At 48.6% G+C, this 26,493-nt stretch overlaps 1 protein-coding gene across 2 annotated transcripts in view; it reads left to right on the top strand.

The window, feature by feature from the left end:
• The window catches only part of Ccdc60 (coiled-coil domain containing 60), a 137,273-nt gene that overhangs the window by 45,656 nt on the left and 65,124 nt on the right, over positions 1-26,493 (top strand). For both annotated transcript variants that reach the window (XM_048785724.1, XM_015505134.2), the window contains exon 2: positions 12,982-13,061. In XM_048785724.1, coding sequence (XP_048641681.1) covers positions 12,982-13,061 — 80 coding nt within the window. The remainder of the gene's footprint in view (positions 1-12,981; positions 13,062-26,493) is intronic.

The following is a 26,493-nucleotide window of genomic DNA, read 5'->3' as shown; positions in this document are numbered from 1 at the left end:
TTTGTGGAAGTACATCCACAGCCCTCTTGACATTTTTTACTTACTTTTTTGGGGGGGCAGGGGTACTGGGGATTGAACTCAGGGGCACTCGACCCCTGAGCCCCATCTCCAGCCCTATTTTGTATTTTATTTAGAGACAGGGTCTCACTGAGTTGCTTAGCACCTCGCTGTTGCTGAGGCTGGCTTTGAACTCGAGATCCTCCTGCCTCAGCCTCCCGAGCCACTGGGATCACAGGCGTGCGCCACCATATCCAGCTTTTACTATTACTTTTACATTGTCCCGATTGACAGCAGTTACACTCTGCTCCACGTTCCTAATTTGATTTTCCAGGCTTCCTTTGTCTTTGATTTGGGTCTAAAAGTTGAAAATCAACCAACAGTATGGTTTTGTTTGCCTCCATTCATCCGCTCGAAGGGTACATGACTGCCAAGAAACCACTCTTTGCTTGGCACTGTGCCCCGGACCAAAGACGCAATGTGACAGGGTCACCCTCTGCTGCACACTGCAAGGCTAGAATCCAGAGAAGGGAGAGGAAACACACTTTACGACGTGAAAATAGCCACTTAAATGAGTGGTTTTGAATATGATGTTTATAATATGATTATAAAGCAGAATAAAGAGGTAAGCCAAAAGTAACCCCCCCCCCCAAAAAAAAAAGGTTTAAATGGAAGCTGCTTAGTTTTCTTTTTGCTTCATGAATACAAGCAGAATCTTGACACCCAAACCTAGGCCCCGTTTGACATCCTCTGGAACCTCAGGCCATGGCCAGAGCACCCAGAGGGTGCAGCATACCAGGGCTGGGGGACGGCGACAGGTATCACAGTCCCAATCTGAGTTTGTGCTTCTAAAGCTCCTTCATCAAGAGCAAGTCTCTGTGACATTCAGTGTCCTGAGCACACTGGCTAGAAATTTCCCTTGGAGAACAGCTGGGAATGAACATCTGCTCACCACGAGAGGTGCCAGATCCGTCACTACAATGCCAGTCGGGCCAGCTCAGAGCACCAAAGACACCTCAGGAGCCACAGAGGGGGATATTCAGACTGCCCCAGGGCATGAACATCCCACCCAAGAAGTGGAACTCGACAACCTAGAAGCCTCATGGCCAAGTTCACTAAGAAGATCAAAATGATCAGATGCAATATCTATTCAAACACGCACACTCGCCGACAGACCAATTTAAAAAGCCCTGGATTATTCTTCTACTTACCTTGCAAACCATCCAGTACTTTCACCACCAGCGCATCCGTTTGCCCGGCTGGAGCCTTTCCCATTCACTCAGCCCCTCTGTGCCCTGGTGGTTTCTCCTTAGACCTGTCAAATGGCCAGTTAAGGACGTGTTATTTCTTGTGGCTCTTCTCCAACATAATACTTTGCAGAAGTCAGAGCTGGGATTTGAACCCAGGTCTGCTTCCCCAAGTGCGTACTTCTCAATACTGCCATCTGCTGTCCCCTCGCGGTAGCTCTGGTATGGAATGACCTTGTCGGCAACCAAGTTCACATCCAGGCCAATCGACACCCTCAAAAGCACCAACAATTTTTCCTCCGCAATGGTTGAGATGGTTATGGTCAAAGAAGTTCTATTAAACCTGTGATGAGACCCTAAAGAGAAATTAAATGGGTTTCTGTAACCCGGATCACCAGTTGTTTCCTGTAGAGAGTTCATTCCCCTAGGACTGCATTTGAGTTCTGTTTTGGTGTGTTAACAGATTACTCCAGAGTGTCGCAGCTTAAGACAACAAACATTTATCATCTCCCAGTTTCCCTGCTTGGCTGGGTGGGGGGGCTCTGGCTCAGAGTATCACAATCAAGGCACAACCAAGATATGGTCACTGGGACTCTTGCTATCTCAAGGCTCAGCTGGGGGAAGGGGTCACTTCCAAGGTCACTCACATGGCTATCAATGGAGCAAGTAGCAGGTGCTCCTGAGCTATAGTAAAAACATTAGTTCCTTGCCGCATGAGCCTGTCTCAAAGGGCAATTCATAACCTGGAAGCCAGCTTTCCCCAGAGTAAGAGCAGGTGCCCAAGCCAGAGGCCGTGGTCATCCCATCACCTAATCTCAGAAGTGACACTGTATCGTGTTAGCATATTCTATTCATTAGAAGTGAGTTACTGGGTCCCACCCACCTTCCAGGGGAAGGGATCACACAACGGCATGAGGATGAGGATCACTGGGGACCTACCTGGCTTTTAGTCATCCACAAGCTGAGTACCTGCCGCCCCAGGGTCTCCAGGAGACATAAAAATCCAACACACCTTCTACAACTGTGTGGCTTGGTCTTGGCACAATTCGGACCAGATACAGCTTTGTGGAGGGAAAAGAAAGACATTGTAAGGACTTTAGGAGACTTGTTGGCATCTACCCACTAGGCACAGCCACCACCAAGTTGTGACAACAAACAGGATCACCTTGGGAAGTTGCCTTGGATTGTCTACTAAGGTCCTCTCCATCACGTGATAGAGGAGGGGTGGCATTTTGTTTGTCCTTGAAAATAATCTACGGCTAAAAATCCACCCACAAAGAAGCCTATTTCATGCTTCCAAACCTGGGCTCAGAAGACTTCTCGCAAGAGCCAGACAGTGAACATGTTAGTCTTCGCAGGACCTTGTAGTCTCTGTTCCAGTTAAGCCATCTCTGTCCCTGTGGTACAAAAGCAGCCATAGACGGTGTTCACCGGGATGGGCAGTGTTGGTGTTCCAATAAAACTTTATTTACAAAAACAAGCAGGCTTTTCTGTATCTTCTTCTGGATACTCTGTTGCTCCATGGACCTTGGTTCCCTGAATTGGTCCTTGGCCTAATCTCAGTATTTTCTTCTCATTCCCTCCCTCCCTCTCTCTTCTTCAGAGTTAATTCAGCATTTTATACATTAATCTCCAATGGCACCCTCTTCTCGAAGTCCTGATCCATGACTGACAGCAACCCATTCTTGTTCCCAGCTCCAAGGACCCCAGAGCTTGATGCCGTCTTGCCCCTTGTCCCTCGTCCCCCTTGACATTCTGACAGTCCCCAAGATATATTAGTTACAGGGAGGGGAATTAGCATAGGAGTGATACTGTCATTTGTGTATTCATGTGAAAACAGAAGGTCTGTGGTTGGAAAGGGGCATGCATGCATGTGTGCGTGTACGCGGTGTGTGCATGTGTGTGCACATGCACGTGGGCTTATTTAAGACCTCTCTGGAAGAATACACAAGAACCCGGTAATGCTCGTCCTCTCCAGGCAGGAAAAATGAATGACTTGAAGACAAGGTAGATGTAACACTTTTTAGCTACATGCCCTTGGGTCTGTTTTAAAACTATTTGAAAATATTGCTTATTCAAGGGGGGGGAACCAAATTAATAGGAAAAAAATAAAATAAAATGAAACTCAGTGCTCCATCTTCAAGTCTCAGCTGGGCCACTCACCCTAGACTGATTTTGCTAAAGTGGCCTCTTATGGCTTCTCAGCAGCACTAGAGTTTCAGGGACATCAGAAGAACCCACACCACCCCTCCCCCACCCCATCCTACTCCCCGTCCCAGCCATTCAGAGCTCCTGTGGGTCCCTCTGTCTGGAACACCTGTAGGGAGGAAAAAGCAACGCCCCTCAGGAGGATCTCGGCTCACAAGCCCGTAACAAAAGACACGTAAACACGAGGAAAGGGTAACAGGTTTATGTCAGCCAAGTTTTATGTAGCTCCGGAGTCTTCAGGAGGACCCAAGGACCCAGGGGACATTGGTATTTGCATCCTAAGTCTGATGAGAGAAGCGAATGGTTTGAAGAAACAGGATTAGGCCAAAAGAGGTTCAAAGGGTAGTAAGCTGGGGGTGGGGAAGATGTCTGTCCAGCGTCTTCTCAAGGTCTCTGAAATCCATTCCTTCTCCGCCCCCCAGGTATGAGGCAGGACACCTGTCACATGAGGAGGTCAGAGAGTGTCTAGTTTGTGTGGCCCAGCTCAGGGGAAGAATTCTAGTTTCTATGACCTGTTGGGGGAAAGAGAGGAGAATCAGAAGGGAGAGTGGGAGAAGTTTCCAGAAACCTGGCTTCTGAGACCCTCCCAATCCCCATCAGCCCAAGGTGCTGAGGCCTGACACACCCTTCCCGCTTTTTGAGCTCAGCTGGGTCTGAACCCCTGCCCTCAGTCCTTCCAGCCCGCCCCAGAGCTCTGTTCGGTGCCTAGACCCCACCCCAGATGATATCCCCCACCCTGGACCTTGAGCTCCTCAGGATAAGGACTGTGTTCTGTCCAACGTCATACCTGCAGCCAGCTTTAACTCATATGAGGTATTTCAAACCTCTGAGCTGCTCTTGGCACCCACAGAGCTCCCCAGTGTGGTCCATGGAAGGTGGCCTTGAATGGCATGCTGGGGACATCAGGGAACTGTTTGTTGTCAGAGTATCAGAGAACTCACACCAAGCAGCCCTGGAATCACACTAAGGCTCATGCCAAAGGTCCAAGCCCCAGCCAGCTCTTCTGCATCTGGGCTCTTTCCTCTTTCACCAGTTTTAAGCCCAGCTCTGCTCCGCCTTCTCCTGTGTAAATGAAGTTAAATGTCATTGTCGGAGCTTGGGAGGCTGAGGCAGGAGGATCGCGAGTTCAAAGCCAGCCACAGCAATTTAGTGAGGCGCTAAGCAACTCAATGAGACCCTGTCTGTAAATAATAGAATAACAACAACAACAACAACAACAACAAAAGAGCAGGGGAGGTGGCTCTGTATTTGAGCACCCCTGAATTCAATCCCCCGTACCAAAAAAAGGGGGAGTCTCCAACAGGAGGCTGAGCTCACTCCACTGTTGCAGAGATGCCCACGTCACCCACTTCCAGGGAGAGAGAGAAGACGGACAGAAGCCCAGGGGGACTTAGCCCCAACACACACACACTTCTCCAAAGGACATTGATGGCTTGAAAGAAGATGCTCTTGGGTCACTCCTCGTTTCCCTTGTCTAGAATGAATTGCCAAAAAATGTTTCATTTCCAAGAAGCCAAGTCAACCGTGGTGTGTAAGAAGCCATGGAGATCCCTAGGCAACCAGACCGGCTGAACTTCTGATTCTTCCTCTCACTAGCTCTGTGACCCCAGGCAAGCTGTTAACTTCTCCGGGTCTCGGGGCTCTGTATCCTAAAACAGCAAAAATGATTATTATGCCTCTCACCTATTCTCATCTCAGTGGGAAAAGCAGGAAAAGGGCCCCACAGAGGAACCACGGATGGTGTGTGGTCATTGATGCTGCTGTTCCCTCCTTGGTCCGGAGCAGGCATTGCCAGTCAATCACAGAAATTTCTTGTGATGGGATTGGACCACAGGGAGCTCCAGACGCTTTTAATTGCTGAACAGAACTCTGGTTGGCAGGACTCACAATACAGAACAGAGCGTTTGTCACATCCGGGGGTCCTCCAAGCTCCTCCAGGACTTTTTGAAAGTCAGCCCCTAGCCCATCATACATTCCCATTGGCGACTGGTACCTGGCAGCTGGACCCCTGGCCCCACATATCTAGTCTTTCAAAGAGCTTATGAGATTAATGTATTTGATTAATTTTTTTGAACTAAGTGGATAACACATTCGCTGCTGGCAATGCCAGCTCCGTCCCAGGGTTGATGGGGGCTCATTGATGCTGGCAGCCAATTTCCATTTCAATCAAGTGGGAGAGGAGGAAGGCAGAGAAAAGATGGAAAGAGACATTGATTGAAAGCCGTGGCATCTAGCGCCACCTACTGTTATATCACCATATTGCTCCCATGGCTGACCATCTGGGAGTCCTTGATAGCCTTAATCTGCCCTTAATGAGTTTATTTGGAAACATTTTCATCATCTCATTCTAGTTATAGTTTTCATTTGTGGTTTATGGTTCAATATGTAAAATCGACAGATATTCATGATGTGTCAGTGGAAACAGAATCAGATCCTTGGCATGCTCGGTTCACCAATCAAACTGTACCAAGCATTGGCTCCAAGCTCCTGGGTGAAGACCAGGCAGATGCTTAGTGAGGCTGAAAGGCAGTGACTTTCCTGGGTCCTCACGGGCGGTGGGGCATGGAGCTGGGACTCTGACTCCACATCCTGTTCTCCCCCTGCCTCTGTCACTTGTCTATCTCTGCTTGCCCTGGGCCACCTGAGGACCTGGCTCACACATATCGAAGCCTTCAGAGCACAGTTCCTGCTCCCATTTAGGTGATGTGAACTAAATGCATGGTGTGGGTTCTACTGAAGGGTGCATGGAAGAGATGGAGCCGACAGTCATGTTGCACCCCACGCAGGGAAAACCAATAAATCACCCTTTAAGCCGAATGAGGTGGTGCATGCCCATCATCCCTGCGGCTCGGGGAGGCTGAGGCAGGAGGATCGTGAGTCCAAAGCCAGCCTCAGCAAAAGCGTGAGGCCCTGTCTCTAAATAAAATACAAAATAGGGCTGGGGATGTGGCTCAGGGGTCGAGTGCCCCCGAGTTCAATCCTTGGTACCCGCCCCCCTCCCAAATCATCCTATAAAAGCCTGTGATTTTTTTTTTTTTCTGTATGTCAGTCCCTCCTCTTCACCCCTGCTCCAAGACCCGCTTCTGTCCCCCAGAATATATCCCTGGAGTCTTCCATCTCTCAGCTTTTCCAGGTTCTTTCTCACATTCATCTTCCTTCTCTGCCAAACAACCGCCCTTCTTACAAAACGGGGAATTTAAGAAACAAATCATGAAAAACTGTCTCCCTCCAGCATGAAGGACTACAAGGCTTTGAATTTTCAAAGCTGCTTAATGGCTGAGGACCCACTGGAAACGCAGGGAGACCGGGTTCCCCCTGGCTCTAACAGCTCACCAGCTGGGTGACTGACAGACAGCCGGCTGCGTCACTTTGAACAACTTCCTCTGCTTCCACTTCCCCTTCTGTAAAGGGGTTTTTATAACTGTCTTATTAGGTCACTGGGAAAAGGCAGTTTTCCTGATGGCAGAAAATGCTAAGCATTGTGCTGACACGTGGCAGTTCCTCCATCATTTGTTAATTTAGGTGATGTGAACGCTTCCCCTTCCCAAGAACCACCCCACCCTCAAAAGGAGATTCCATGCTCTTAGGCTAAAGTGTGTGAATGCTGTATCTCTCCAGCATTGTGCTTTGTCCAACCCGTACATCCTTATATGATGGCCAGCTAGGCTCAGAGGGTCAAGGACACCAGCAAAGAGTTAAAGGATGAGTCGAAGCTAACAAGTTGAAGGGAGAGGAGTTACACAAGAGCATCTGGGAAAGAGAGGACAGCAGGCGCAAAGGCCCTGTGGTTGGAAGGAGCATGGCACATACAAGACTGTAGCAGTCAGGACATGGGAGCAGAGCACTGAAGGCAGGAGGCATGTCACAGAGCTGTGTAGTTCCCAGGATTTGGGACTTTTAAAACAATAAGGACCATTTTTAAAGTGTGCTGGGCAAGGGAATGGGACCAGGTGTGCATTTGGGAAGGATCACCTGTGTGGACAATGGCCCAAGGGAACAAGAGCTGGGGGTGGGGGGACAGCCATTGGCAGATTGTGTCTGCTCTCCAGGTGGGGTCCATGGCAGCAATGTGGCAATGTCACTGGAGGGATGGAGGGAAGATAGGCGGGGGGGGGGGGCTCTTTAGGGGATAAAGTCGACAGGACAGGGGTCAAAAAAGCTTTTAAGTTTTATTTTACTTTTGATTGACACATAACCACCTGGCAGACTTCTTCCGCGAAGGGCCAGGGGTGAGCGCTCTGCACACCGTGCGGCCTCTAGCGTAGTCATAGCAGGAGGCTGGGCGGGGACACAGCCCAGGCAGGCCCGTGGCTGCGCTCCAGTGAAACATCAGGTGACAGAAGCCATGGAGGCCACCGAGGGCCGACCCCTGGATGAGATAAGCACGGGGCAGGGGCACAGGGGGATCAGGACGCTGAGCTTCACTTACCATCCCTGTGACCGCGACAGGTGACTCAACCTCTCGGCTCCTGGGTTTCCCTCCTGGCAAAAGAGGCATAAGGTGCCTCCGAGGATCAGCTCTGGGATTAAGTGCAGGGATGTGACCAGGACACCTGCCCGGGGACACACAGAGCTTTGTCCACACACACACACACCAGGGAGAAATAACCACCCACCCGGGCATGGCTTCAGGGCCACATGGTACCTGTGTGGCCCGTGATGGGGGGTGCAGAGCACAGCCAGGGGATTCAGACCCCGCCATCATAGAGGCACCTGGTCCCCTGTGTCATTGCTAACTGACCTGCAGGGTTAAGCCTTGAGATGGCGATCCACCCCCCTCCCCCACTCACTCAGCAACAACAGAGCATGCTCAGAGCCAGGCCCCGCACCAGGAGCTGGACGTCAGAAGCTTTCTGTCCAGGGACCCCGGCTCCTTGTTGTCCACCCCCTTTGGCCCCCCACAGGGCCCCTGCTGCTTAGTCTCCCCTAAATTCTCAGCCGAGGACTTGCTCATCTCCCAGGCAACAGCCCCCTGCCCACCCCTCCCTGTCTTTCCCAATCCTCCGCCCCCAACTTCCTTTTTCCTGGGTCCATAAGATGGGTGTCAGGGAGGGAGGGTGAATCAAGATATGGATACATCCCACCTGGGGTAAATAGATCCTTTAAAAGAACTCGACAGAACAGTTTGTTTCAGTTTGAAGGTTTGATGTGGATGAAGTCACTAATCCCAGGCATCCCTGTGGAGCTAGGTACCCACCTTAAATCCTTAGGACCAAAGAATAAAATAAGGTACCAACTCATCCTCCCCCAAAGGAAAGGGTCCATCACCACCTTAAAACCATAAGAGCTTAAATACCGGTGTGCACACCGAGGAGGTGTGTGGCCAGGAGCCCCCTGGTCCCCTGGTCCACTCTCCACAGGCTCCACAGTGAGTCTGGAGGTGGCTAATGGTGTCCCTGTCCCTGCCCTCTGTCTCCAGGCTCCCTGCACCGTCCTCGCTCACACAGCATCTCAGCCGTTCCCCTGCTATCTGCATCAGCCTGGGCACATTTGACAGGAATTCGTTTCCATCTTAATCTGATGCTCAGAGTTTGATTGTATTTCAGGGAATCCCAAAGATGGGTCCTGAACACACATTCATAAAACACAAAGAACAGATATTTAGAAGACGGGGCTTTCCGGCTGTGACCTTCAATAAAGCAGTCTGATTTCCTGCTGTATAAAATTCCTAATGATGAAATCTCACAAAATTCCGTAGGTGAACTTGGTAACATCTGTCAATCAACAGCCAGCAACTGCTGTTCCTTAGTTAGTAAGAGCCCATGATGCAAAACGGGGCAGAAGACCAGGAGAAATGGCGCACGCCTGTCATCCCAGCGACTCGGGAGGCTGAGGCAGGAGGATCACAAATTCAAGGCCAGCCTCAGCAACTTAGGAAGGAACTAAGCAAATAGTGAGACTCTGTCTCAAAATAAAAAATAAATAAATAAAAAGGGCTGAGGGTGTGGCTCAGTGGTTAAGTGCCCCCAGGGGTTCAATCCCCAGTACAAAAAAAAAAAAAAAAAAAAAAAAAAACAGNGGTATTAAATCCCCTCTATTAGGCTGCCCGACCTGAGCATCCACTTCCTGCCCAGACCCTGCCCCATCCCATATGTTAAAAAAACCCACTAACTGAGGTATCAATTCTGGGTTCTTAGACTCCATTTAAATCCTCATTAAACACTTCTATTTTGCCTGCGTTGAGAGAATTAGTCAAAATTGCTGTACAAACACACACCAAAAAAACACTATTATCTTATTAGAATTAATATATGTAAATTGTAGAAAGATTAAGAAAAGAATAACCAAAAATAATTATTTCATGACTTACAACTCAGACACCCCATGATGGTGACATCCCTGTTAATGAGGCATGGTATTCCCTTCCAGCTCATTCCTGTGCCCCCACTCACCTTTGTCTGAGATGATAAGTTTCCAGACGTTCCCATAGGTCTTATGAATATAGATCTCAGGGCTCTCCATGATCTAATTCCTCGACACTTTACACCATATGTGTCTTCACTTGAGATTTTATGCCTTTACTGTCTTTCCACATCAATAAATAAACAGGGACAGCCATGCTAAGCGGTAACAGCCAAGCTCAGGCACTCCTCGTGCCGTGGTGGGGACGGACCATGATTTATCCCCCATCCCCCGCCCCCAGCGCCTGTGGCTGGGCGTTCAGGTGTCTTCTCTCTGTGATTTACACTGCTGTGGTGGGCAGCCTCTGGACAATCTTCTCATCCTGGCAACATTATTTCCTTGGATAGAAGTAGAATTATTGGGGCATGGGCCGTGTCCAGTCATGCATGGCTTAATGGTGGGGCCACGTTTGGAGAAATGCAGGGGGATGGGGTGATTGGGGTGTTGTGCAAACATCAGAGGGTGCCCTGACCCTAATGGAGATGGTAGAGCGTGCCACACACCCAGGCTGTGTGCGTGTACGTGTGTGTGTACGTTGTGTGTGTGTGAGACAGAGAGAGACAGCCTGTTGTTCTTAGGGCTGTGGACAAAACCGTCTGAGATTCAATCAAACGCAAGAGAAAATGACACAAAGAAGAGGCTGTGGCCAGCGCAGCACAGCATACTGCTTTATAGTGAACGTTCACCTATGTGATTAGTATCTTTTAACTTTAGTCCTGCAGGGAAGAAGGATTACAAGGGAAGGCTACCTCAGTTCCAAATATTTTGGTCTCCATATGGCCAATGCCATGGGTTTCACAGTGGAATGTTCTAGAACGAGGATCATCTGATTCTGATCTCTCCTAAGGGGTGGAAGGGGGTGAAGAAGGACTCCTTAATATAGTTCCTGGTCTCCACCTTTCTTGGCACTCCCAAGGGAGGGAGGGACACATTTCAGACAGAAATCTTGCAGTTTTAGGTAACAGATGACCCAATTCACACGGACGTAAATAATAATAAAAGAAGCATTCAGGAAAATTCAAGGTTCTAGTGAAGCTTTATTATTTGAACAAGCCAATGGAACGGCTCTCTTCTGTGCCTTTCACCTCATCTTCTTAGCCTGAGGTTGGCTCTCCTCATGGGCACAAAAGAGCTGCCAGCAACTCCCAAGGCATGTCTGCTTTCCCATTCATAGTCAAGTGAGGAAAGAGAACATCTCTGCCTGTGGTTCCTGGAAGATCTAGGAATTATGGTTCCAGGGAGTCCCTGGGAAATCTCTGCTGGCATCTCCTTTGCTCAAACTGGGTCACATGACCAGTCCTGAACCAGTCACTGCTGAAGGACATTGTGTTGCTATCTGGCTTCAGTCATTCAGGGCCAACTCTGCTGCTGGTGCCATCAGTGACTCTCTAAGATGCAAGTGCTGAGTCGAGGGGGGGCAAAAAGCCTGGACAGGAAATGGGTATCAAGATGGAGCAGAAGGGATTCTGGGTGTCTGAGAACAGCAAATGTCCTTCATGTGAAAGTGTGAGAAAGTTCTGCAGATACTCTACCCACCTGTCCCTCAGGATGAACACTGTCAACTTTCAGCCCAAGGAGTTGGAATCTTCTGGAGTATTAGGATGGACATTACCTGCAATCCGTTGCTAATAACAGCTAAAGAGCTGAATTTTGTAAATTATTTCATGGTTTCATTATTTAATTGAGCTTATCTGAGGCTATCCCACATAATTTGGGGCTTCCAAATACAGGTGCTAGTCAACTTACCACAGGGTCACATCCCGATAAACTCATCATACGTTGATCTGTCATCAATCAAAAGCACATTTAAGGCACCTCACCTGCCAAACATGCCTACCTTAAACACACTCAGAACGCTTACGTTGGCCTATGGTTGGGTGAAATCATTTAGCACAAAGACTATCTTACAGTACAATGTTGACCAAGTCATGTCATTTATGGGCTGTTGTACTGAAAGTTTAAAAACAAGAATGGTTATCTGGATTATGCTATGGCACCGTGCTTAAGTTGAGAAATCTTAAGTCGAACCATCGTAAGTCGGGAAGCATATGTACTTTTCTGAAGTAGACAAGTAGTAGCTGCAGTTGCAGATACTCTGGGGGAATTCCATAGATTCTGCACCCTTTGTCTGAGCCGCCTTGGGTGGGCTGTGTCCTTTCACATCTTTGGTATATGTATATCCACGTAGATCATTTTTTCAAAAAACGAAAAACAGATCCATGCTACACCTACTACTTGGTAGCAGGTCTTCTCACTCCAAGAACCCAAACATCACTCAATGGTTGCGTTACCATTACATGTATTCTGTTGTTCAGATGCACCATAATCTGATCTGTCTTCTGTTGCAAGCAGTATAAGTGGTTTCCAAGAGTTTGCTATTACAAGCAGCATTATTATGATGAATAATTTTGTTGATGAATCTCAGTGCACATTCAGGAATATCCCCTTAGGACATTTAACAGGGAATCTAAGGGCATGCTCACTTCTGAAGCATTTGGTATGCACAGGTGAATGGTCCTTCCAAAAAGTTATCCCACTTATTTTCCCCACTGGATTTTTTTGAGTGCCTATTTTCCCATAATTTCTTAGTATTTATTTTTATTTAAAAAAAATGTGTAGGAATTAATTTCAAGGCAGGATAAACCAGATAATATTCTGGTTCATGTTTCTCTAAACTGGTATCTGAGAAGAGTGATTATTTTATTAAAATATAGTTAATTTTAATTTCTTTTTGTTGACCTGGTATCAACTTAGGATTGATAAAGTTTTGTATTGTGAAGTTTCCTCAATGTTTACTTATGACAAATGAATAGAGAAAAGGGAAAGACAAGTCCATGAACAATGTGTGGATAATTCACTCGTAAAATCCTGCTATGGGGGAAAGCAGCNTTTCTCACTGCAGGCCCAAAGCAGAGGGGTCAACCCATCTGGGACCCAAACCTCCAAGACCATGAGCCAAAGTAAACCTTTTCTCTTTCTAGTTTGATCATCTCAGAGTGTTTGTTATAGTAATGGAAAGCTGACTAACACAGACAGCTCAGGGGAACAGCTGTGCCTCTGTCCCCGGATCCATTTGGATCAGTTGTATTAACACCCCCTTTTCTCTCACTTCTTATTGTCCCTTCAGGTTCCAGGCAAATCAATGAAGAACATCAAGTACATGAACAAGGAAATAATAAACATCAAAAAAGACCTCATGCGAAGCCGGTGAGTGAGTCTGTAGGGAAAGACCCACAGACCGCCTGTCAGGATGATCCTGCTGTGGGGGAGGGGAATCCTGAGTTTTGAGGTGACACTAGGTTCCCTGTTTCTGCTGGCAGCTGGGGTTCATGCAGGCTGCTGGCCTCGCCAATTTCCTTCTGGGTTCTTGTCTCACAAATTTGAAGATTAAAATTCGCAGACAAAAACAAAAGGGAAGAGTGAACCCAATAGGATTCATTTAAACGAGAAGAGATAAACGTCTTGCGATATGGGAGGGGACCTGATAGTGTTACGGGGGGAGGGGGTCATCCAAGAAACTGAGGCAGGATGAAGACGCCCACATTCTACCCCCGATTCTTGTGATCAAGTCAGAAAGACTTCAGACACGTCGCTCAGAGTGACAGGCATGAGTTTATTGAAGGGATAGCAAAAGGGAAAGGGGACACTCTCAAGGGAGAGAGTGGGTCCTCTCAGAGAGCAGAGGGACAACGTGCCTCTCCTACACTCTAGTTTTATTGGGGATAAGTTTCCAGAGAGTCTCGCCCAGGTCCACCCCTTGACTTTTGACTCACAGCAGGATGACATCAGACTTTCAAGTCCCCACTGCCATGACAACTCTAGGTCCCCTGGGCCCTCGGTGACCAGTTCTCATTGGATTCCTCACCATACATTCTTGCAGAGTTTATGGGTAGGAGAAATTATCCTTATCTTCCTGAGTTCCAGGATCTGGTCTTGAAAAGGGTCACCAAGATCTCCCGCTTCAGGGTAACTTGGGTTTTTCGTATCCATGTCATTTGGGGCCTGGGTGTCTCCTGCAGATAACAGGTAGCTTGATGAAGAGTGGGACGTATCCCGTTCACTGAAGCCAGGCAGGGCTGCAGGTAAATTGCTTTCTTGGAAATGCAGGGGTCAGCATGGGGGGGTTGGCACCGTGGGCCTATTTCATAGAATCATTCCCTAAACCTCGTGGTCTGTTCCCACCACTCATGTCTGCCTGACCCCTGTCAGAGGGAGGTGCCAATGAGTCCTTGCCAGATCCCAGTGTCCCCTCATTCCTCAATGGTCAGCAGAAGATTGACAGGAGGGTCAGCAGTCAGCAGCAGAGGACAGGAGCCCTGACCCACTGTGCCCTTCAGGGAGCATCTGCACTAGATGCGCCTCTACAGCCTCCCTCAGTCAGTCTCCTGCCTAGAGCCCCCTCTGCTCTCCATCCGGATGGGAATCCAGCTCAAGAGAGTCCTCACGTGCTCCAGAAATCTTCCCTTGGTACAACAGGTAATAGCAGAGAGTCAGATAGACTCGGCATCCATCACTGACCCAGCCACCTGCCAGTTGGTGACACCGGAGGAGTTATCTCACCTGCCTGTTTCTCTGTCTGCAAAATGAAAATAAAATAGGTCGTTGCGAGACTAGAGTGGGACCTTCCTGTGTCTCTGAGCTTCCTTCTCCAGCTCGCTCCTCATTCCTTCCCTCCTGGCCGTGTAAGCAAAAGAGATCCAGGAAAATAGGTTATTCATCTCTAAGTGGTAAGATGGGAGTGTTTTTCTTCCTTAACCCTTAACTCTTTCCTGAGAGCCGGAACATTCCAAAGTGGGTTCACAAAATGGGGCTTTTGGCAAAGCAATTCCAGGCAGAGTAGGAGCTGGAGACTTGGCACTCAACACCCGTGAGGTACTCTAGGACTGGTGACAGAGGCCATGGGGAAGGTCAGCGCCTCCTAGTTATCTCCCACTCTGAGCTGGACCAGAGCGAGGTGCACAGGGAGACCTTTCCTCCATCACCTCCATCATCTCCAGGTTCCCCCTCCCCACAGCCATCTCCATCCTTCCTCTGACGGAACTGATTCAGCCCAAGAAGGGACATGGGGTGGGGGGTAGGGAGGGGTGAAAGGGATCAGGGGATCAGGTTACAGAGAGGATCCCAGAAAGTGATGTTCCCTCTGACTGCAAGAGGGGAGGCTCTGTCAGCTCTTCAAATGTCCCTGGACAGTCACCGTCCAGTGGAAACAGAGTGTGAGCCATGTATGTCATTTTGAGTTTTTGACCCGTCACACTAAAAAGGGTTAAAAAAAAAAAAACAGGTGGAAGCAATTCTAATACTAAATTTTATTTAACCCAAAATGTCCAAAATATTATGATTCAACATGTGATCAATATAAAATGGTATTTAATGAGACGTTTTTCATTCTGTTTCTGGTACATGATAAAAAGGAATGAAATGTTGAAAAATGATGATAGAAAACACATGGTGTTGCCGGGCACCGTGGTATGTGCCTGTCATCCCAGCGGCTCAGGAGGCTGAGGTGGGAGGATCATGAGTTCAAAGCCAGCCTCAGCAACTCAGCAAAGCCCCTAAGCCACTCAGTGAGACCCTGTCTCTAAATAAAATATTAAAAAGAGCTGGGGATGGGGCTCAGCGGTTAAGCATCCCTGGGTTCAATCTCCAGTACCAAAAAAATAAAAATAAATAAAAAGGAAAGAACAAAGAAAAGAAAACCCGTGGTATATTTCATACTTGGGAGCACATATTAATTTGGACCAGCCACAATTCAAGTGTCTAATAGTTGTTGTGGACTCAATTGTACCCGCTTGCCCTGGAAAAATTTCATATATTGAAGTCCTTGCCCCCAAAGTGACTCTAGCTGGAGCTAGGGCCATTGGAGAGGTGTTTAAGGTAAAATGAGGTCGTAGGGGTGGGACCCTAATCCAGTCTGACCAGTGTCTTGGGAGACATCAGAGATGTGTGCAGGGAGAAGGTCATGTTGGAGGACACAGCCAAGAAGAGAGCCCTCGGGAGAAACCAACCCTTGATCTTGAACTTCCAACCTCCAGAACCGTGAGAATGTAAATGTCTGTGTTCAAGCCACCGGCTCTGTGGCATTCTGTTAGAGCAGCCCCAGAGGTCTAATAATAGAACAGTCTGCTCTGAGACCACCCTGCAGACCACACCCCCGCTGGAGGGGACCCACCGGGCTCAGCCTGACAGTCTCAGGTGGAGCTGAGCTCAGACATGACGTTTGAACTGGGCTCTCAGAATCAAGGGACCCTCTGTTCATTGTGGACATATTGGCCTCTACTCTGTAGGGACTAGTGAGAGGCGAGAAGCCAAGGGCCATCTGGGCATCACCGGGCAGCAGGAAGAAAGAGGAACCTCCCCACAGGGGTGCCCACTCTGTGCTCCGGGGTGCCTGGAAGATAATCCAGACTTTGCAGAGAAGTTGGATCGGACATGAGGTCCAAAACACAGATTCAGTGCTTCATCAGGGACACCCACCCGTTAGAACAGACGCTGGCCGTGCACCGCATGACTACCACTTTGGTTCTCGCCAGCCGAATGTCATCAGCCCAGAGACCCAGTGACAAAGGCAAATAGGAATCTCCAGAGCCTAACAAGGGAGGGTCATTGGCCCACTCCAGCCACCGCTGCTAATGACATCCCTGCTGATAGCACCTGGATCTCCAGGTCCCACCAGCGGCTCAGGAAGCGGAGGATCACGAGTTCAAAGCCAGCCTCCCTGGTGGGAAAAGGCTGGGGATGTGGCTCCTGGATTTGATCCCTGGTCCCAACAAAATAAATGACATCAATTTGTAATTAAATAAATTATACAAGAAGATACAGATAACAGACACTAGAACCGTCCTCTCCCAGATATTCTGTGGGCTTTGCTGTGGTCTAAGTTCTTGAGGCTTCTTTCTGATGGTGGCAGAATGTGTTCAGTGGACACCCTACAGGAGGAGCACCCCAGCAGGTCTCCTCCCAGCTCTGGGCTCACCGATGCCACATTGGAGCTTGAAATCAACCCCCACGGGAATATTTATGCAATGGAAATCAGCAAGCACTACAAATCCAGACTCAACAACCAGTCCCTGGGAGCTGGTTGTTGCCCATCCACCAGCACACCACTGACTTTCCCACTAACCCCGGAGACCTGAGTGGCTTGATGCAAAGGTTGTGCAGACCTCGGCATTTCCGCCACCTTTCAGTTGGCAAGCGGAGTCTTTGACTCCTGCCAAACACACTTAGGTCGGCTCTGGACCACCTAGAATTTAACATCCTCATCAGACAAGCTTAGCCCGTCCAATGGCTGGACTCGAAGGATAAACCAGGAAAGGGCCAGACAGAGAAATCTACCACCAAGAAACCAAGAAATGACAATAAAACGTTCCACCTGGCCATGCTCCTGGATCCCACCTGCATTTTTTTTCTGAGACTAAATATATTTCATTATCTAAAAAAGAACTCCTAATATGAGAGTTCAACTATTATAAAAAAATAAAATCAATATTTTTGCTGGTGCAATGCATTTTAGACACAAAACTATACAAAGTATACTTTTTAAAAAGTGCATACATATCTTAAATGATATTAAAACAGAAATATCCAAATTTAATGAGGCAGTGGTTTTTTAAAATTATTTTTTATTGGTTCTTTTTAGTTATACATGACGGTAGAGTCCATTGGGATCTAATCATACACACATGGAATATATCTTATTCTAATGAGGACCCCAGTCTTGTGGATGTGCACATAGTGAGGTTCACCGTCCACCTGCATTTAAGGGGGCAGCGATTCCCCTTCAGAAGGAAAGGTCCTGCTTTCTGGGGACAGTCACCTCATGGAGAGGTGGACTCCCTCCCCACCCTGCCTGTGGGCCCATCTCCCGGGGTTCAATGAGGCGAATTTTTAGGAAAGAAGATGCTGCCTTTTTCACTCCCTGTTCTTTAAAATCTGTGCTACCTCCTAATAAAGTCCAGCCCACCTGGAGCCAAACACCCTGACCATCTTTGGATTTTTATTTAATACTCCAGCCCCCTTAGAATTCAATTGCACCATCCCGGGCTTCACGGCCAATTGAATACGATGCTAAAAAAGAACGGAACTCTAGCTGCTTCCCTCCTCGCCTGTCCCTGCACCTCCCAGATGTGGGGTGGCACTAAGCTGCATGCTCTGCATGCCCCCAAACAAGCAAACTGTGGGACCTGAGCCGTGATTTACCCATAGCAAAGTTTAGTTAGCCACAGGCGGGTGCACATCCCTGACCTCCCCAGCGCAGACCCTGGCAGAGTGCAGAATAGGCAAGTGTTTTGGAGACCTGAGACTTGGCTTCCTGACTGCATTTGGTAGACAGCCGAAGGAAGGCGATTAGGTGGGATTTTTTTGGAAAAGGAAGAAGCTATTCATTTTTTAATTCGAGTTAGGAGCTTCTTGGCTGTGGCTTGCATGCATGACCTCCTAGTTCCCCCAGATGGTGCTATTGGGCGGTGGTGGAAACTTCAGGGGGCGGAGGGGCGGGGATTGGGAGGTATTTAGGTTATTGGGGGTGTGCCCTCAAAGGGACTGTGGAACCCTAATCTCTTCCTCTTGCTGTTCTTTTTTTTTTTTCCTACCTGGCTCATAAGCTGAGCAGCTTTGCTCTTCCAGATACTCACACACCCCAGCCATGATGTGCTGCTTCACCAGAGGCCTGAAGAAAGTTCTAGAACCTCCAACACCAAGAGCCAAACTAAGTCTTACTCTTTACAAGTCAGTGCCTCGGATCCTTCATGATCGTGAGAGAATGATGACTGAGACATCCTTGGTGTCTCCTTCGCCCTCTGTGCTCATTCACCTTTTTTAACAAATATTTATCGACTGTGAAGTACCGCCAGGTGCCCAGTACTTACATTGTTGTAAGTTCTGGAAACTCAGCAATGAATGAGACAGACGAGATTCCTGTCTTGAGCAAGTAAGAGATGATGATGATGATGAGGAGGAGGAGGAGGAGGAGGAGGAGGTTTATAATGGGGTGAAGACACAGAACCAGTTAGCAGGTAAAACCCTCCCAGGATCTGGGGTCTGGAAGGGCTAAAACAGGTGATCTATCAATCGTGGTGACAGGGTGGTGACAGGTGACAGCTGCTACTTCAGCCAGAGTGGGCCAGGGAAGAAAGGATTATAAAGAAGACCCTGGGCCTGAGCCCTGAATAGTGAGAGAGGGTCATTCACACAAAGGTGTAGTGGGCAGAGAGCAGCAGGAGAAAGGGGGTACCAACGTCGGAACAAGCTGGATCGTGGAAGTAACAGAAACCAGGCCCATCTGGCTGGCGCAGGGTGAGGTAGGAGAGAGGCCTGAGACGCGGTGGGAGCACTGGGCAAGGCTGGGCCAGGCACAGCCCTGCAAGCTGTCACGACACGTCTGGTTTTTAGTCCAGGAGCAACGAGAACTCGTGGGAAGGTTCTGAGCAAGAGAAGGACATGGACTGAGTATTCAAGAACACTGTAACCTCTGCCCGGAGACCAGCTGAAAGTCTGTGGTGAGAGGGGACACGGGCTCAGATCAGGGACATGGCAGCGGATTGGGGACAAGAGGACAGAGCCAGGATTTCTTTGGAGGTAGAGCTACCAGACTGGCTATTGGATTGGACATGGGATCCAAGGAAAAGGCAGAGTCCAGGTGCTACAATGACGAGTTCTCACCCATAGACTGGGTCACGTCCACTCTCATGGTCCTGAGCAAGTGTGTATTCATGGGATTAATTATTTTCTTCTGCATACCTAGGATTTAGTTAAAAATAAGGATGAAGGCTTGTCTGTTAACAGGAAAGTGAGCAAGGGGGCTGGTTGATACACACACACATGAGCAGGATAAATCAAAAGATGAGGCACTGAGGTACCTGGTCCATTGCTTCAAGTCCTGCAGGTGAGGCTGTTGACCTCTGCCTTTTCCACTGCCCTTCAAGCGGGAGTGTCCATTCTGACGTATGAGTGACTGGCCTGTGGTCAGAAGGAGGAGCTATGAATGTTGCCCAACAGCAGAACCAACCTGTCCCGTGAATCCTCAGGGTCCAGCTCGGTGCACAGCTCAGACTAAAGATGGAAGAATGGATTCCACTTTGCAGTGGGAAGAACTTCAAAGTCACATTGCAAAAGGTTGGAGACTTGGGGCCATTTTTCAATCGACCACAGTTGTGTCGCTAAGTCTGAGCTGGCTCTGAGACCTGACCTAGTATCAGATGGTAATCTGTATACATCAGAGTCTCACTCTCAGGAATTGGGTGAGTCGGCCTTGTGTTGCTGTGACCAAAATACCTGACGAGAACAACTTCGAGGAGGAAAAGTTTATTTGGGGCTCACGTTTTCAGAGGTTCAGTCCAAGGTCTGCCAACTCCATTGCTTTGGGCCTGAAGTGAAGAAGAAAATCCTGGTGGAAGGGCCTGGTGCAGGAAAGCTGCTTAACTCATGAGAGCCAGGGACAGAGAGAGAGAGGAGAGGGGGCCAGGGGCAGACAGTCTCCAAAGGCAAGCCCCCAGTGACCCACCTTCCCAGCCACACCCCCATCTGCCTACAACTACCCCCCAGTGGTAACTGTATTCAAATCATTTGTCAAATGGATTAATCCACTTATGAGGTTACAATAATCCAATCTCTTCCCTCCTGGACACTGCTACATTGGGTAACACATGGGCTCCCGGGGGGACATTTTTAGATTCGAATCACAAACCACTGTCATGAGGTAGCAGCCAGACTAGAACCTGCAAAGCTAAGAGGTCAGAGCCATCATGGTGAGCTGAGTGGGAGCCAGCGGCATCGGAGAGCAATGACCGTGGGTACACAGACACCACACATGGAAGAGAGATGAGAAGACACCAAAACAGATCCAGCCCAAGAGAAGAAAGTCCTTGAGTAATGCCAACACCCAACCAAAAGACTGTCAAATTCCTGCCCCTGAGGATCTTCCAGAGGAAATCTCCAGTCCCTCTGTCTGTGAAGTGTCTGATCTTGGAATTCCACGAGCTCTGTCACATCCTGGGTCACCCCCACGTGTCCTCTTTTACAAATCCCTCTTGGGTAGGCTAGCTTGCCAACCAAGGAGCCTGGTTAAAATGACTTCTGGGCTCATAAAGTACAGAGAAATCTAGGAGAATTATAGCACTTGTACACCCCACCCCAAATCTTGAGCTATTTTATGGGCTAATGGTGTTTTCTAATGTTAAGGGTGTTTCCTTTGAAATATGGTTTGTGTCTGGGCTGGTAGATGGAGTGAGCTTCTCCCGACTATTTTTGAAACAAGGAGGGATGAAACTCATCACTGTATTGAAACAATTGGATTTAGGATATCAGATACGTGGCTCACGAACCTTCCCTCCTCTCTCCTGTGCTCATGGCAGACATGACTAATGGATCACAGCATTCTTTCCCTTCACACCCAGATTTGGTCTCCACATCTTCTCAGGCCAGCACTCCAAGCCGGCTACCACCAGGAATCAGAATTGTGACATAGGATTTAATTTGTTTGTCATCTCTAGATGAGAAGACTCCAGAGGAGACTTTGATATCTATAACGGCATCCTATTAACTCAAATTGAGGGTTAAAGGATGTGAGACCAGCAGAAGGAAGGGATAACCCCCAAATCTCTTCATGGATGAGGCTGAATATAGTCCACGAATTTAAATAGTTGGGGAAAAAAATCATGGTTGACCTCAGACATTCACGAATTGCTCTCTATGGAGAACATCTTCTGCATCTCATCGTTCAACACACCCAGACTCCCATATCCACGGCCTGTATCCTGGACCTTCATCTAGAAAGTCACTCCTGATTCTTCCCATTGCTGCTTCTGCCAGGCTTGAGCCCTTGTCTTCAAGCCCCAGAATTTTTGAAGATCAGGGATTTGTGTGCTGGTGGATACTTTGGATGCAGGCACAGCCAAGGCTTCTGAATTGCACTTTCTGAATCATTCAAAGAAGGACCCAAGTCACATCTCCCCACACCCTGCAGCCAGCAAATGGCCACTAATGAGTCCCCTATATGTTCCACCAGGACCACCATTCGGCCCCATGTCCCCAGCCCAGAACTAATAAACAGAACCACACACCTAGGGGGTAGGACACGGCTGCCCCTGCCTGAGGAAACTTGGCTCAAGTTAATTACATTTCTTATCATCCTGGATGTGACCCACAGGCTCTTTCCATTTCTTCCCCATTTCTGGTTTCTTTGTGTATCTTTGATTCCTCTAGTTAACCACAGTTTGAGGAAAGTTTTCTTCTCTCCTTTTCTAATGCCACTCTCCACTGAGACTAAATATCTATTTGATTCCTTTCCTTGTGGCTAGGGCTGACTCAGAGGGCCCCACATTAAAAAAAATCATAACGATAACTTGACCAGAAAACCGTCTTTTCAATTGGAAGGTCCAAATATCTTGAGCCCTTGAACTTTTGGTGGCATAGTGTTCGTACAGAACTTTGTTTTCTGAAATGCCTTCCCAGATGACAAGTGGCGTGCTCAGATTTATGCCCAGGCTTGGAGGGTTCACGCAGGCTAGCGGGAAACCTGTTGGCTTTGGAGTCAGCTGTGAGTTCGAATCCAGCTCTACCAGTAGGGGCAAATCCATCCACTTGTCTAGACCTGAGTTTTTTTATCAAGGGTGCAGGGCGGAGGGATGGCGAGATCTCTCTCACGTTGTCATTGGGATGTGGGAGAACAGATGCGAGTGGAGATTTAGAGTAGATCAATAAAAAGTGGCCGCTTTTGTTTGTATACCTGTTACCATGAGAATATCTGAAAATACTCAACGATGTCAACCAATAGCATGAGCTTTGGAGACAAGGGGACTCACCCCTATCTCGGCTGCGTGACCTCGGGCTGGTCAGTTTGCCTTTCTGAACCTTTCAGTTTCTCCTCTTGGGAGAAGATCCGTGCCTTCCCCACCCCCTTGGGATCTGTTATCCAAAACTGGGGAAAGAAAAAGACACTTTGATTCATTCGCATCCCTTCTTTACCAGTGAGAGATTCCTAACCCTCTTCAGCCAGCAAGCAAATGTCAGAAGGTAAAATACTGACGATAAATGGCCATTGTTACTCTTTGATCATTTTTTAAAATAGCATTCGAACAATGGCGACCTCTGTTTCCCCACCACGAGCAGAGAGAGCTCACAATTTAAGCAGACACGTCGGGTTTGGGTTCTATACAAAGACAGGTCATCTTACCCAAAGTTTCCCCGCGTGTGTTGAGCAGGGTGCCCATCCTGCAACATGCACTGTGAAGAATCGTGTTCTGCAGTCACATGTTGGAGATGTGCTGCGACCTGGATCCCTGACTCAGAGAGTCCCGGAGCACGATGGTGGGTTTTTGCTTTGACAGTGCTGGGGATCCAATCCGTGGCCTGTGCATACCAGGGAAGTAGCTCTGCACAGCAAGAATATAAAGCTTTCTAAAATCCTGTAGTAAAGAGACCTGCTTCAATGCACGTAGCCCAGCGTCCCCTAATTGTAAACTGTGGGCTTCCTTTTCCAGCCATATGGTGCACTAGACGTCTTAAATGGCTCTTCCACAGAGGAGAAAAATTAAAAATGAAAAAATAAAAATCTGGATATTTATTAACCCATCAATGTGGATGTAGGACGGGTTGTGAGATGGGTTCCCAGGGAAACAAAGTCTCAGGTGGAGGTTGTGTGCTGGGGGCTCGCTGGGTTGTATTCAGGGTCTACCCCCCCACACCCCCGAGAGGGAGTGGGAATGCGAGGCAGAAGGAGAAGCTAAACCCTGATGCAGCCACAGCGAGGTCCTGGTCAATCCCAAGGGGGCTCTGAGGCTAGGCTTGCCCTTCAGAGATGTCCTCCACTGGCCCCAGAGGGTCACCGCTCTGTACCCAAGCAGGTCCTTGGAAGGGACTCCTCCGGGAGCAGGCAGCAGTCTCTCTGGACAGAGCCTGAGTGGCTGGGGTCGGGGAGGGGCACTCAGACAGGCAACAGCACTTCCGTCGACCACCCGCTTTGCCTCTGGCATCCGCTTGCTTTGTGCAATAAGTTCACCCCTTTGGGGAGCTGATCTTCCAGGATTCCCACTGATTTCTTTTCCTGGAGAAGCTTGCTGGCGATGATTAGTGGCTCAATATGGACCGTCCTCCCTACTGCAGCGCGGTTTATGCAAAGGATGAACTTGAGATGTTGTCACCGCCAAGGCACCCACTCCCCGCCAGGGATCCCATCTCACTTTACCACTGTTGGGCGTCTTAGCAATGGCTCTGCTAGCGTGTCTGGGGCCATCAGCACGCCACCTCCCACCAGAAGCTGGACCCGTGGGACGCTTCCCAGAGTTACCTGGCTGTTGGACGGGGGGGAAACCAGTCTTTATATGCAGCGTATGCTAATTTCTGTGGTGTAAATATCCCCACTGGGGCCAATTCCAAGCCGCCAACGCGGTGGCACTGAGGAGGGAGTGGGGAAGAGACAGGCTCAATTGGCTCTCGCTGGCCATTACAAATTGGCTCAGCACGTCACTGGCTGGGGTCCTCGCTGCCAGTTGGATGGTGGCTCTTCAGCTCCCAAATCCCCTTTAGAGTCTACATGTGAGGATTGTTCCTGCACCGACGGTTGTAGGTCAGTTTCCCCAGAAAACAAACTACCAAGATGGGCAGGTGCATGCACGTTGCTCATTGGCTAAAGCTCTTGGGAGCAACACCTGGACGCAGGTACGGGAGCAGGAAGGGGCGGAGGGAGGAGCAGTCACAGAGGTAGTTCAGGTGCTCCTGTGGCTTACTGCAGAGCCTTTGGAGATATCCCAATGGGAGCAAGAAGACGAGTCTTTTGTTCCCTTATAGGAACCATTATGGGATGCAGGCTTCCCCGACAAAAGAGGCTCCCCCCCTTTATTGAGGCTGCTCCCTGAATTTGAGGGAAGTTTCTGAGCTGGAAAAGAACTCAACCATGAGCCCTGAGCAGGCAGCAGCACCTCGGGAAGTGCAGGCGTCCATCTGGAAGGGGCAATCTGGGCTGCACACGCCAGCATTCACTGGCATGCGTGTCGAGTAACCAGAGCTCAAAGAACAAGAGGCTATGGGGGGAAAGTGGACGTTATTTGACCACTGGAATTTTTATTCTCATTTCACCGTGATTGCCTTGTCCGAGACTGGCGCGTGTGTGGTGTGAGTCTCCGAGTTGGAAGTTGCGTGCACTCCGAGTTCTATGCTTTCTTCTTCCTCTATTTCCTTATGGTGTAGGGTTTTGCAGTTGGGGTTAGTTACCCGAATGATGTCCAGTCCTGCACTAAACTGGAGGTCATTAAGAACAGGGCCAAATCTGCTTTTGCTTCCTGATGCATTGCAAGTGTCTTGCACCATGTCTAGACACACTTGGCTCTTAATAAGTACCCGTTGAAGGAATGAATGGGTGCTGCAGAATTCTTTTCACATTTTTTTAGGAATCTGGATGAAGGGAGAGAAGGGAAAGGAGATGACTAGCTGTGAACTGGAAAAAGCCAGGTGGCCAGGCTGACTCACAAAGAACCTGGCTCAGCTCAGCAAGCACAAGCAGGGCTAATTATTCATAAGCTCATGCCGGCTTTGAGCCACGGTGACTGGGTTCAAAATCCAGCTCCTCCGCTGACAACCTATGTGGTGACAAACAGGATGCCTAATTTCTCGGATTGCCCAGGTAGAGATTGTAAAAATATTTTGTCCATCGCTTAGGGCCACTGTGAGGATTGAGTTTGTACATGCAAAGCACTTAGGGCAAGGTCTGACACTTAGTAAGTGCTCATTAAACAACACTTGTGTGAATCATATCATCCACATTCCCAGAGTGACTATAACTGTTTTGCGATATGATCAAGATCTCTTAAATTTCTCCCTGTCATCAGTCAAGGGGCCATAGGCAGAGCTCCACATCACATCCAGTATGTCACTTGTAAATCTCTTCCTGTTGGGGTTGTTAAACAAGCCGTTGCTCTAACGGATGTAGCCAGAGGCCACACAACAAAGCCCTAGTCCTGTACTTTGAGTGGACTCTGAAACTGATGGACTCTGCCAAAGTTTGAATCTTGAGTGTCCCCAAAAGGCCCAAGTCTTGAAGGCTTGGTCCCAGTCTTTCAGGAAGTAGGGCCTATTGGGGGGATTCGGTCATTGAGGTCACATCCTTGAAGAGGATATTGGAACCTTGGCCCCTTCTTTTGCTCTCTGCTCCCCAGTCCCTATGAGGTGAGCATTTCTCCTCTGCCATGTACTCCTTCCACATTGCCCTGCCTTCCCACAGGCCCAAAGCCATAGAACCCAGTGACTATGGACAGAAACCTCTGAAGCCATGAGCCAAAATAAACCTTTCCTCCTTTTAAATTGACTGCCTCAAGTATTTTGTAACAGTAAAGGAAAGCTGACTAGCATAAGCTCTGGAATGTTCTTGAAATTTTCACAGAGATAAAACATCATACAGGAAATCAAATGTAGGGACATCTTTAGAGTTAGCTCAGCATATGCTTTAGTTCCTTGGGATAGATTCCAAAGATATGTAGCTTAAGGGTCTTGATCCTTAACCCGGGTCCTCTAGATATTCACAGTGCTTCAATTGCTGAAAAGTAGCTAATTCATAGATATTTGAAACAAAATGAGTTTTTCTCATAAAAGATGGTGGGGGAAAGCACGAAACATGGTCTAAGACTCTATTCCAAAAGGGCATGGTTTCACT

This window comes from Marmota marmota, unplaced genomic scaffold, assembly GCF_001458135.2.
Source record: "Marmota marmota marmota unplaced genomic scaffold, marMar, whole genome shotgun sequence".
In the NCBI taxonomy this organism is placed as follows: domain Eukaryota; kingdom Metazoa; phylum Chordata; class Mammalia; order Rodentia; family Sciuridae; genus Marmota; species Marmota marmota.
The sequence above is the reverse complement of the archived record's forward strand: the minus strand, read 5'-3'. Positions and strand labels throughout refer to the sequence as shown.